This window comes from Hordeum vulgare, chromosome 6H (genome assembly GCF_904849725.1).
Source record: "Hordeum vulgare subsp. vulgare chromosome 6H, MorexV3_pseudomolecules_assembly, whole genome shotgun sequence".
NCBI lineage: Eukaryota > Viridiplantae > Streptophyta > Magnoliopsida > Poales > Poaceae > Hordeum > Hordeum vulgare.
In genome coordinates, this window is record NC_058523.1 from 516,386,053 (window position 1) to 516,399,694 (window position 13,642).

General features: G+C 45.6%; 1 protein-coding gene across 1 annotated transcript; it reads left to right on the forward strand.

The window, feature by feature from the left end:
* The first annotated feature begins 1,417 nt into the window (after positions 1-1,417).
* Positions 1,418-6,605, forward strand: LOC123401284 (DIS3-like exonuclease 2). The gene is made up of 6 exons (XM_045095057.1): positions 1,418-2,027; positions 2,147-2,200; positions 2,287-2,352; positions 3,324-5,540; positions 5,631-5,702; positions 5,785-6,605. The coding sequence occupies exons 1-6, from the start codon at positions 1,656-1,658 to the stop codon at positions 6,172-6,174; spliced, it is 3,171 nt and encodes a 1,056-aa protein (XP_044950992.1). The 5' UTR covers positions 1,418-1,655; the 3' UTR covers positions 6,175-6,605.
* The last annotated feature ends 7,037 nt before the right edge of the window (positions 6,606-13,642 follow it).

Below are 13,642 nucleotides of genomic sequence, written 5' to 3' on the forward strand. Positions count from 1 at the left end.
TGAGAAATGTTCATGATTTTGAAAATATATTATGAATTTTTGAAAATATAAAACTTTTGAAAATCTTCACAATTATTTTTCATGCATTTGGAAAACTTTCAAAAATTTGGAAAATGTTCATTTAAAAAAATCATGAGCTTTGAAAATGTTCCGGAGCCTGAGAAGTTGTCATTGAATTTGGAAATTGATCTTGAATTTCATAAAACTTTGGGAAAGTTGAAACTATGCGCACTATGAAATAATGATGAATTTGGAAATGGTTCGTGATTGTAAAGAAATTTAACGAATAAAAAAATGAGAGAAGAGGGACAAAAAAATAAACAAATAAGGAGACTAACGGGACTACCCCTTACCTCGGATGGAGGTGCGTGTTTGGTCGCTTTGCTCCGACCTATGCGCAATATAGGATCCCCGAGGCAACCTCTAAAAACACTATTGCCAAGCACCTTCAAGTTTGCAAGGATATTTATTTGATAAACTTTGGACAATGTGCATTGATCAATGGACGCATTCACAATTCGACGTAGTAGGACCAGCACCACAACAATGTTAAACTGGTAGAAGCAGGCAGCGGACGCGCAGGTGCATAACCCATGCCTGAACGTGTGAAATTTGTCAAATTTGGTCATTCTCTGAAACATTAACACAAAATAAACCTAATCCAAATTTTCCTTCATAAAATGGCCCATTTTGCATTATGCCCGGGCCTCATGCCATGCTACTTCCCCGTTTCTAAATATAATTCTTTTTACAAATTTCACTAGAAAACTATATATGAATATATATATATATACACACATACTTTAAAATATAGATTCATTTATTTTTCTTCGTATATAGTCTTGTAGTAAAATCTTTAAAAAAACTTATATTTAAGAACAGAGGGAGTAGATAGCATGGCGCCTTGGGGCTTGGGCTGGGGGTGCCGAGAGCACATCGTCGTGAGCCGGGGCACTATGCAAAAGCGGACTATCTTCTGGTTTCTTTTTGTATCGAGTTGTTTTCGTGCCAAAGTTCCTGAAAACGGCCAGATTTGTCAATTTTCATGACAGGCGGAGCCGCGGCGCACCCATGCGCGAAAGCGAAGGAGCAGGAGCATCAGACCGGCAGCAGTCGGTATATTGCGTAGGCACCACCCGGAGAGGAGAGGAGAGGAGAGGAAAAGGAAAGAAAGCGACGAGGCGTCGGGAAAAGCGGGAGTCGGCGCACCCCGTCGCCGACCAAACCCTGCCAGCCTGCCGTCCCCCGCCCCGCCCCGCGACGCAACCACGTACTCGCCGCAAGCCAACACAATATCCCAAAGCCGCCGCGCCGTCCGTCCGCCCCCCTCCCCTCCCCCCTTCCCTCCCTCGCCCCACCCCCACCCCCACCCCTCTATTATATCCTGTCCCCTTCTCGAAGCCACCGCCTCGGCCCGCCCCCTCTCTCTATCCCTCCCCTCCCCTCCTCTTCCCCCATCCCTCAGCTCCTCGCCGCCCTCCGACGCCTCGGTTCCCCCCCTCCCTCCCGCTGGCATCGCCGCAGAGGGCCGCGACGCGGACGCCTGCCACGTACCACCAGATCTAGGGTTCCCCCGCCTTCCAGAACCTCCCCCCTCCCCTCTCTATCTCTCTCGCGCGCTGCGATTCTCCGAGGGACGCGAGAGGCCGCCGCGCATGAGGGCCAACGGAGAGCACGCCGCCGCCATCCCCATCCCCATCCACGCGTCGCCGCCCACGCCCCACACGGAGGACGACGCCGAGCGCAGGCGCCGACGCCGCCCCGCGCGCCGCCCCAAGCAGCCCGCCACGCCGCCCGCGGCGGGGCCGAGCCCCTGCAGATCGATGCCGCCGCCCATGCGCGCCGACTCCCGGCTCGACGCCGCGGCGCTGGCCGAGGCGGCCGGGACGAGCCGGTCCTGCCCCCTGCTGCCCACGCCGTCCCGCGTGGAGCCCCGGGGTCCGGTCGTGGGGACGGGCGCGGGAGCTCCCAGGAGGCTCTTCTTCCCGCCCTACTGGCCCGAGCAGGTCGTCGAGGACGCACTCAAGGTATGGTGGATACGTCTGCACCTTTGCGGTTGCTCCAACTTCGCGTCAACTAGTAATGTACGTATTGATTTGTTTTTGGGACAACTAATGTATTCATTTTGTTGTTGCCTACTCTGCAGAGAGGGAATGTCTTCGCGGGCAAGTTCCGTGTGAATGCTCACAACCGAAACGAGGCAAGCAATGGAGCCCTTCCTAATTTGCCTCTCATTGTACTCTGTATGCTACTGGTGAGTAATGTTTGAAATCCGTGATATTGTAGGCGTACTGCACGATCGACGGCATCCCCGTGGACGTTCTCGTTACTGGGCCGGCTCAAAACCGAGCGGTAAGTTCACGCCTGCTTGTACAACTGCAGCATGAGTGTATATATTAACAAGTGAGGTGCCAACTGTGTTACTGTAATTTATAGCAATCTCATACACTAGTTTTAGTGGATAGTGCAAAGGCTTAATGATGTTTCCAGCTTGTCGTGTATTCGTTAAATTGCATGATGACTGATTAGCCATTTTGGGAATTATAATGTGCTAGGAACTCAGTTAACACAATGCTTGTCATATTTGGTATGAGACGAGTCTAAGAACAAAATTTATGTACAATGTTTGTCATTTTGCATCATCTGCTGTTAAGTTGTTTTGCCATGCCACAGGATTGGACATTTCAATTTGTGTTCAACTTTTGATTGCTTGTGACTTTGTAAATTATTATGTACATAGAACCTATGTCTATCTCGCTTCCGCACAAATTGGTCAAGCACAATGGGAGAATTACCTGCCTGTGGTGTGATTTTGAGTTGACTCTAAACACATGGATGAAGTGGTTTGCCTTTATTAGGCCAAATAGCATGCTTGAAGCATGTATTTTCAGTATGTGACAGTGGATCACCTCATGAGCTCTTGCATTTGAAAATGATTTAAGCAAAGTTGCATGATATGTTATGTTTATGCTGTGGTCATTTTTCTTGTATGGAATGTCCTGTTGAAAATGCTGTGCCCTTGTTCGTCTTTCCTGTGGGCAATACTAACCTGCATTCTTTACGCAATCACCATGTCTGTTTCTGTCTATAATCCTGAGAAAACATCCTCTCAGGACGTCTTATTTAGTAGTACAACCAATTCATGTAGCGAATTAATTTAGCTGCTATGTTTCTGAGAAAGCATTCTCTTTCCTTAATGTGTTATATGACTAGATATGGGATTATGAATGTTCAGTTCTCATCTTGCATTTCTTACTATATGTAGCCAGAGTACACGGTTCTCTTACTTGCAATGATATGCTCTTTCTTGACCCACTTTGCAGATTGAAGGTGATGTTGTTGCCATCGCATTGGATCCTGTTGTTTACTGGACTAGAATGAAAGGGCAGAACATTGCATGCAGCCCTGCCTCTGGAGGAGTTTCTGTTGCTCGTGAAGTTAGTGAAACAAATGGGAACCATAGTTTGAAGAAAGGACAGGCAGATGCCAGCTGCAGGGTTGAAAAGTGCAGTAATGGCCAACCTGTTCCGGACAGGATGCATAACCATCACAAGAACAGTGGTTTTAGTCAAGCTGTTATTTGTGAAAATGGGCATGCTACTGTCCCAGAGAATTATGAAGACCTGGATGAAGCTAAGACTGAGTTTGCAAGAGCATTACAGAGGATCTGTTCTGTGATATACAATCACCCAAGCAGGCGTCCTACCGGGAAAGTAGTATCTGTCATAAAGAAGTCTCCTCGCCGTAGTACTGTTGTAGGTTTCCTTGCTCCTTTCTCAGATTTCCCCGATGGAGAGCAGAAAAATCAGATGAATGTGCAGGGTTCCAAGAGGATGAACCATATAGCATCCTCAATTTTCACAGGCTTGGTTCAAATCTTGCCTACTGATCCCAAATTCCCACAGATGATTGTTAGTACTAGTACTTTGTCAGATGGTATCAAGCAGAGGCTGAAAGAAGGTGATATAACTATTTGGAAGGAATTAGTTGCTGCACAGATTGATGAATGGAATGAGGAAAGTCCCTATCCCTGGGCTTGTGTCGTACAGTTCTTGGGGAAGGGTGGACTTGTTGAAACACACATGGATGCTATACTGTTTGAGAATGCAATATCTGATGCTGAATTTTCCCCTTTGTCCATGGCATGTCTCCCTGACACTTGCTGGAAGATTCCGCAGGAAGAACTTGCAGCAAGAAAGGATCTGAGAAATGTTTTGACGTTAACAATAGACCCTCCTACTGCTTCGGATCTTGATGATGCAATATCTATCGAGACACTTTCTGGAGGAATTGTACGTATTGGGGTCCATATTGCGGATGTTTCTTACTTTGTTCATCCAGGGACTGCATTAGATGCTGAAGCTCAGATTCGGTCTACTAGTGTTTACACCTTGCGACATAAAGTATCAATGTTGCCTTCAAGACTTTCAGAAGAATTAGTTTCGCTTAATCCTGGGGTAGACAGGCTGGCCTTTTCAGTTATTTGGGACATTGATCCTCATGGCAGCATAGTTAATCGTTGGATTGGTCATACCATTATCTTTTCATGCTGCAAGCTGTCGTATGATCTTGTGCAAGATCTGATTTCTAGTGATGCAAGCCAGTTCAGATCTGCAGCTACGTCTCTTCAAGTGCATGGCAGGTTTAAACATGAGGATATTATAAAGTCCCTTCGATGCCTATATGAGATCTCGAAAAATCTGAAGGATATTAGATTCAAGGGTGGTGCTCTTTCTCTTGACACTTCAAAGCCCACGATCCTATTTGATGAAGATGGGGCTCCATGTGATAGCTATCGCTATAAAAGGAATGATGCATGTTTCATTGTTGAGGAGTTAATGCTGTTGGCAAATATGTCAGCTGCAGAAGTTATATCCAATGCATTCCCTGATTGTGCTTTACTTCGTAGGCATCCTGAACCTAATCCACGGAAGCTGAAAGAATTTGAGGCATTTTGTGCTAAAAACGGGTTTGAATTGGATTCTTCATCATCTGGTCAACTTCATCTTTCAATTTGCAGAATGAAGGAAGATTTGCAAGATGATCCTGTTATGTTTGATATTCTCATGTTTTATGCTTCAAAGCAAATGCAGTCTGCAGAGTACTTTTGCACAGGGGACCTGATAAGCAAGAAGGATGACTGGGCTCATTATGCACTATCTATCCCTTTATATACACACTTCACTTCACCACTTCGAAGATATCCTGATATAATCGTTCACAGGATACTGAATGCAGTACTTGAGGCTGAACAGATGTATCTGAAGCAAAGGAGAATATCCACTGGGCGGAATGGAGTCAAAGCTACATCTAGTGAAATTGTGAGTAGATGCTTTACAGGCCTCCAATTTAGTAAGGATGCTGCTGAATCCAAAGAAGGGAGAGAAGCACTGTCTGCTGCAGCTAAGAAGTTTAAGATCCCTAACTCTGAAGCTCTTGGGGATGCTGCCGAACATTGTAATGAAAGGAAGTGGGCCAGTCGCCGTGCAGAAGAAGCTGGACAGAAGCTCTACATGTGGGCTCTACTAAAGAGGAATGAGGTAATAATGGTGCATCATCATCTTTTACCTCCAGCAACTAAGTTTGTTGGTAAGCTTTATTTTAACGGAATTGTGGTTTTACTTTTGCAGACCCTGGTCTCCAATGCTAGAGTTCTTGGGCTTGGACCAAGGTTCATGTCAGTTTATGTGCCCAAACTCTCGGTATGACTTGCCTAACCTCATTTAATAGGAGCTCTCCATTTTGTGTGTGTTTTGGTCGCCTGATCGTGATTTTCTGATGTAGATGGAACGGAGGATATACTATGATGAAGTCGAGGGATTATCTACTGAATGGTTGGAAGCCACTGGAACCTTGGTGCTTGATGCATGCAGGAATAAGCCCCAAAAGAGGGGAGGCCAGTTCAGATGCAGTAGAGCTATTGAGGAAGTCGCGGTGGTGGTGAACCCATCCGAGTTAATGTTACCCGAGGACAAAGATGAATCAGGAGCAATTGAGGCTGTGGATTCAGTTTTGCTGAGCGATGAGGCGGTGAAAGTTGAGGTTGCCCCAGCCGTTCTGCCCATGGTGATAAGCTACTTGAGTGACATCCCCGTGGTTCTTCATGCAATCGGTGGTGTGGATTCTCCCGTGGACATCGGAGTAAGACTATACATGTCATCATACTTCAAGTGACCAGAAACAGCTCATCATGACAGGAAACTATCTGTGAATTTAACTTCATCATAGTCGAACAAGACAATGGTAATAAAATGCGACAGAAAAGTAGCGCTAAAGAGTCGGTCAGGGTTCAGCAGGAAAACATGTCAAGTTAGTGTTGTAGATACTCCTATCGTTACTGTTGTCTGTTTCTTATTCACCTCCCTGTGGCATCCAAATGATCGTGTGGTGAAGCGGCCTTCCTTTTTGCTCCGAGGCCACCTGACTAGGCGACTCATATTAGCCGTAGTGTTGTGTATGTGCCAGTGATGTATTCACTAGTTCCTCCTTTATTACTGTTCTTCTAGGGTGAATCCACCTGCAGTTTTTTTACTGGTGGGTTCATGCATGATGTTTTGTTGCTTCTGAATGAAAGAAAGGAATAGCACTGCTGAGCTCTGTCCGAAGAACATGTCAAAGTTATTCTGGTCCCAAATAAATTTACCTTTTGTGCCTTCTTCTATTGCACCTTTTGTGTCCAGCTTATGCATCATTAGTTACTGATCAGACTGGCAGGCTTGTTTCTTTATATGCATCATTAGTTACTGATCTTGGTTACAGAATCCCACTGTTGTTATGCTTCGAGAGACTGTGCGCCTCACCTGTCGGCCCCGGAGCTACGTGTTTCCCTGAATGTCATCATGGCTTTGCCTTATTTCATCTGAAAAATAGATATATCATCCACAGTAAGACTACGACTGAAAGAGGGAGGGCATGTGCCACGCAATTCGTTTTCCAGCGTGCCGAAACTATTGCAAATATCAAGGTTAAGAGCAACTCCAACAGCATGGCGAGCTGAAAAAACATGGCCAGCAGCCGTTGAAAACTAGCGCGTGCTATACACGGTCCAACGCGCGGACCAAAACCGCATCACACATGGTGTATTTGGTGCGTCTGCTTTCGCGTGCTGGACATCGATGACACGCACGCGACTCCCCCTCCCCTCTAATCGCCGGATCCTTCAAGGCGCAGGTGCGTCGCTGAGATTCTCCCCCCTTGTTCCTATGTGCCGCCGTCGCTTTTCCTGCCCTTCCCAGCACGCCGCTGCTGCTTTCTCCATCTACCCCGCTCACCGCCGTCGCTCGAGCGCACCATCCTTTCGACAAACAACGCCTGGCGGCCGTTCTGAGCTCGACGCTCACAAGGTGTTCGATGAAACGCTTACAAGGTGTGTATATTTCAACTTTATATTTTGTAGATGAATTTGATGCATTTTGTTCGTAGTTTTAAACTAGTTTCAGTATTGTAGATGATTTCATCCTACAATTCTTCTGACGAAGAATTTGATATGCAAGAGGAGAACCTCACAATAATCGTAGCTATGCACGTCAACAAAAAACCGAGGCATGGTGGTTCGGTCATGGGTCGTCAGAAATTGTGGAGGGATAAGATCGATGCCCACAACAGATTGATAAGGTGCGGAGGATGCCACATATCCCGAGTCCTACTTTCGACGCCGTTTCAGGATGAGCATTGAGCCGCTCAAACGCATTGCAGAGAAACCGTCGAGCCATGATTAGTTTTTTCACCAAAGGAGGAATGTCGTCGAAGAACTCGGGCACCACACATTTCAAAAGGTTACTGCCACTTTGCGTATGTTGGCATATGTTATTCCGGTGGATCTTGTTGATGATCACTTGGCCATGGATAAGAGTCAAGCCATCATGTGTGTCAATCGCTTCACAGTCGAAATTGTGCAAGTGTTTGGTACGAAATATTTGCGAGCTCCCAATGCCGAATACACCGCAACAATTTTAGAGATGAACAAAGCTTGCGGATTCTCAGGTATCCTTGGCTCAATAGATTGCATGCATTGGAGTTAAAGAATTGCCCTAAGGCATGACATGGTCAATTCGACGGTCAGAAAAGGTTCAACTATAATCCTTGAAGCAATGGCCGATCAGGAGACTTGGGTTTGACATGTTTTTTGAAATGCCTGGATCTTTGAATGACATCAACGTTCTTAATCGGTCACCACTCATGAATAAGATTGTAAATGGTGAAACTACTATGATGCCCCCATTTTGATCGTACACTAATCACACACGCAAATGCGTACGACCAACATTAGGGACTCACGGGAAGATATCACAACACAACTCTAAACACAAAACAAAGTCATACAAGCTTCATATTACAAGCGAGGGGCCTCGAGGGTTCGAATACAAAGGAGTGAGCGAAAGCAAAAAATATCTGAGTACATACATGAGTCAACAAGTTTTGCCTCAGAGAAGGCTAGAACAAACATAACATATATCGAAAGAGGCGAGGCCTCCTTCCTGGGAACTTCCTAAACTACTCCTGGTCGTCAGCGACCTCCGCGTAGTAGTAGGCTCCGTCTGGGTAGTAGTCGTCCTCGGTGGGATAAGCCATCTCCCGGGCTCCGTCATATGGTCGCGGCAATCGTATCAAGAGGAAAAAAGGGAGCAAAGCAACGGTGAGTACTCATCCAAAGTACTCGCAAGACTGACATCAGAACTATGCTAAGTATGCATCAGTATTAGAGGAATCGGGCTATATCTTTGGACTAACTGCAGCAATGCGAGAATAGAGAGAAGGGACTAGTCCTATCGAAGACTGAAAGCACAATTGCTCCCTAAGGTGGTTTTGATAATTTATCACAACATATGCATCATTGAACTAATGATCTTATCCAAGTATATTTCAGAAAATTTCAAAGATGCCTTGGCTAAAGGATTGTGAGGAGAATCCCCTTGATGAAGGAAGAAATAGGATTGTCTCAAGCTTCAAGCAAGGAGACTCTACATTTTGCATTTGTGAGAAATCACTTTTGAGTCCATAGAAAAGCCAATACTATTAAAAGTGTGAGGTATTATGATGAATTGGTCAAGTGCTTAGAGATAGCCACCAAAAATATTCACTCATTCTCCCACAATATATCTCTGTTCAAAGCCATATCAGCAAAATCGGTGCCACCAACTATTTCCATCGGGCCCTACCGATTTTCCACCAGACAGATCCTATGCCAAACCCTACCATCACGGTTCTAGAAACTTTCATATCCATGCCACCGAGACCAGTGACCAAGTTACTGGTGTCTCAAGTTCAAAGAATCAGAATTTCCGAGATTGGAATCGGTCTCACCAAGATTTGGAAACTGGTCTAGGTCACCGTATCGGTACCACCGAGATTCATATATCGGTCTCACCGAGAATTCAAAAGTTGCCACATTTAGTGCAACTCGGTATCACCGAGATTCATTTCAGTGTCACCGAGTTGGGCAATAATGTTGTAATGGTTGGACTTTTGGGATGCCTATGTATACCCCATCCACCTCCTCTCATTCGTAGAGGAAGCACTCAGAACACACTTACACTTGCCAGATCCATTTTTTTGAGAGAGAGCCACCTACTCATGTGTTCATATCAAGAAATTTTGATCCAACCATTTGAAACATGATCTCTATGTTGGGGAACGTCGCATGGGAAACAAAAAAATTTCTACGCGCACGAAGACCTATCATGGTGATGTCCATCTACGAGAGGGTATGTGTGATCTACGTACCCTTGTAGACCGTACAGCAGAAGCGTTAGTGAACGCGGTTGATGTAGTGGAACGACCTCAGGTCCCTCGATCCGCCCCGCAAACTATCCCGCGATCAGTCCCACGATCTAGTGCCGAACGGACGGCACCTCCGCGTTCAGCACACGTACAGCTCGACGATGATCTCGGCCTTCTTGATCCAGCAAGAGAGATGGAGAGGTAGATGAGTTCTCCGGCAGCGTGACGGCGGTCCGGAGGTTGGTGGTGATCTAATCTCAGCAGGGCTCCGCCCGAGCTCCGCAGAAACGCGATCTAGAGGTAAAACCGTGGAGGTATGTGGTCGGGCTGCCGTGGCAAAAGTTGTCTCAAATCAGCCCTAAAACCCCACTATATATAGGAGGAGGAGGGGGGAGCCTTGCCTTGGGGTCCAAGGACTCCCAAGGGGTCGGCCGAACCCAAGGGGGAAGGTCTCCCCCTCCCAAACCGAATTCTACTTGGTTTGGAAGGTGGAGTCCTTCTTCCCTTTCCCACCTCCTTCTTTTTTTTCCTTTTCTCTTTGATTTTTATTCCAATGCGCATAGGGCTCTTTTGGGCTGTCCCACCAGCCCACTAAGGGCTGGTGCGCCACCCCCAAGGCCTATCGTAGCAAGCGACAGTAGTAGCAGCAGAGCAAGACAAGTAACAGCAGCAGAGCAAGACAATTAACAGCAGCAGTAGGACAAACACGTAGGCAATGGGTCGGTGATTTGTTTGGATGATATTCATCATGCAACAGTTATAACACGGAGAGATATGTGGCTAGCTCCCGTTCGTCAATGTGATGTAGGCATGCATTCCGTGTGTCGTCATACATGCTTAGGGAAAAGAACTTGCATGCGATCTATTGTCCATCCCTCCCATGGCAGCGGGGTCCAAAAGGAAACTACGGGATATTAAGGTTCTCCTTTTAATAAAGAACCGGACCAACGCATTAGCACTTGGTGAACACATGAACTCCTCAAACTATGGTCATCACCAGGAGTGGTTCCGGTTATTGTCACTCCGAGGTTGGCGGATCATAACACATAGTAGGTAACTACAACTTGCAAGATCGGATCTAAAACACGCATATATTGGTGACAACATAATAATTTCAGATATGAAATCATGGCACTCGGACCCTAGTGACAAGCATTAAGCATGGCAAAGTAGTAGCAACATCAATCTCAGAACATAGTGGATACTAGGGATCAATCCCCATCAAAACTAACTCGATTACATGATAGATCTCATCCTACTCATCACCGTCCAGCGAGCCTACGAATATATTACTCACGAACGACGAAGAGCTTCATGGAATTGGAGAGGGAAGAAGGTTGATGATGACGATGCCGAGATTTCCCCTCTCCGGAGCCCAAAACAGACTCCAGATCTGTCCTCCAGATGAAGAACAGGTTGTGGCGGCGCCTCCGTATCGCAAACGCGACGAAATGTTCTCTTTTTATTTTTTCTGGGACGGAAGTGAACTTATAGAGCTGAGATTGGGGGCGGCAGAGCCGTGTGGGCCCCACAAGCTTGCCCACCGCCACCACGGGGGGGGGGGGGGGTGGCGGTGGCAGGGCTTGTGGCCCACTGGCCCACCCCCTCAGGTGGATCTTTGCGCAGGTATTTTTCATATTTTCCAAAAATGTTCCCCGTAATTTTTCAGGACGTTATGAGAACTTTGATTTTTGCACAAAAATAACACCAAGGCAATTCTGCTGAAAACAGCGTGAGTCCAGGTTAGTTCCATTCAAATCATGCAAATTAGAGTCCAAAACAAGGGCAAAAGAGTTTGGAAAAGTAGATACGATGGAGATGTATCAAGGGATAATCTCAAGCCAATGATGAAAACCCCATCTTTTTAACCTTGATGGCAACAACACGATGCGTGCCTCGCTACCCCTTCTGTCACTGGGTGAGGTCACCGCACGGTATGAACCCAAAACGCGTAGCCACAAGCCTGGATGGCGCGGCCTCCCCCTTGCTGAAGGGTGGGGGCTTGTGGGGCCCCTGAGGCTCCCCTGCCTTGGCGCCCAAGCTTCCCGATCTTCTTCCGTTCCAGAAAAAAAATCTTTTTGGGGATTTTCTTCTGTTTGGACTCCGTTTCGAAATCTCCTCTGAAAGGGGTCAAAAACATGGCAAAAACATGAATTGGCACTTGGCACTGAGTTAATAAGTTAGTCCCAAAAAATATATAAAAGGCATGCAAAACATCCAAAGTTTGAGAAGATAATAGCATGAAACCATCAAAAATTATAGATACGTTGGAGACGTATCAAGCATCCCCAAGCTTAACTCCTGCTCGTCCTCGAGTAGGGAAGTGATAAAGAATGAATTTTTGATGTGGAATGCTACCTAGAATAATTGTCCTTTGCAACTTCTTTCACGTGACATGAATGTTCAGATCCGTAAGATTCAAAACAATAGTTTACTATTGACATAAAAATAGTAATACTTCAAGCAAACTAGCAAAGTAATCATGAACTTTCAAAATAACAAGGCCAAAGAAAGTTATCCCTACAAAATCATATAGTCTGGCTATGCTCCATCATCCTCACACAACTAATGTAAATCATGCACAACCCCGGAATTGGCCAAGTAATTGTTTTCACACTCTTACTTTCTCAAACTTTTTATAACTATCACGCAATACATGAGCGCGAGCCATGGATATAGCACTATAGGTGGAATAGAGTGTGGTGGTGGTTGTGAGACAAAAAGGAGGAGATGGTCACACCGACTCGGCGTATCAATAGGATATGGAGATGCCCATTAATAGATATCATTGTGAATGAGTAGGGATTGCCATACAAAGGATGCACTAGAGCTATAAGTATGTGCAAGCTCAAAAGGAAAACTAGTGGGTGTGCATCCTACTTGCTTGCTCACGAAGACCTAGGGCAATTTTGAGGAAGCTCATCATTGGAATATACAAGCCAAGTTATAAAATGAAGATTCCCACTAGCACATGGTAGTGACAAATCAAGAAGCTCTCAATCATGAAGAACATGGTGCTAACATGAAGCACAAGTGTGGAAAAAGATAATAGCATTGTCCCTTCTCTCTTTTTCTCTTTTTTTTTCATTTGGGCTCTTAGGCCTCTTTATTTTCCATTTTCTTTTCTCTTTTTTTTGTTTTTGGGATCTTTGGCCTCTTTTTTTCTTATTTCCTCACATGGGACAATGCTCTAATAATGATGATCATCACACTTTTATTTACTCACAACTCAAAGATCACAATGATGATGACTCCATAGGAAATGCCTCCGGCAGTGTACCGGGATGTGCAACGTCTAGCATGGCGTATGACGTTGAAACATCTCGCTAGCTATATTACGATCATGCAATGGCAATATGAGAGTGATGGCACAAGTCATGAGACGGAACGGTGGGAGTTGCATGGCAATATATCTCGGAATGGCTATGAAAATGCCATAGTAGGTAGGTATGGTGGATGTTTTGAGGAAGGAATTTGGTGGGTTTGTGCACCGGCGAGAATTGCGCGGCACTAGAGAGGCTAGCAATGGTGGAAGGTGAAAGTGCATCTATACCATGGGCTCACATTAGTCATGAAGAACTCACATACTTATTGCGAAAGTTTTTATTAGTAATCGAAACAAAGTGCTAAACGCATACTCCGAGGGGAAGGGTTGGTAGATGTAAACCATCGCGCGATCCCGACCTCAACACAAAGGATGACAATCAATAGATCAATTACGCTCCGACTTCCTAACATAGCGGTTCACCATACGTGCATGCTACGGGAATCACTAACTCCAACACAAGTATCTCTAGATTCACAACACCCTACTAACATTAATCTCAATATTACTGAATCCACGTCTCAAAACTAATTGAGAGGAATCGAAACTTCTCTTTCTACTCAATGCACATGAAGATGGAGGTTTTTGCATCCTGTT

Coding starts and splice junctions, on each gene's coding strand:
- LOC123401284 (XM_045095057.1), top strand. CDS start 1,656: ATGAGGGCCAACGGAGAGCACGCCGCCGCCATCCCCATCCCCATCCAC. Junction 2,201..2,286: donor ATGCTCACAACCGAAACGAG/GCAAGCAATGGA, acceptor GTGATATTGTAG/GCGTACTGCACGATCGACGG. Junction 2,353..3,323: donor GGCCGGCTCAAAACCGAGCG/GTAAGTTCACGC, acceptor CCCACTTTGCAG/ATTGAAGGTGATGTTGTTGC.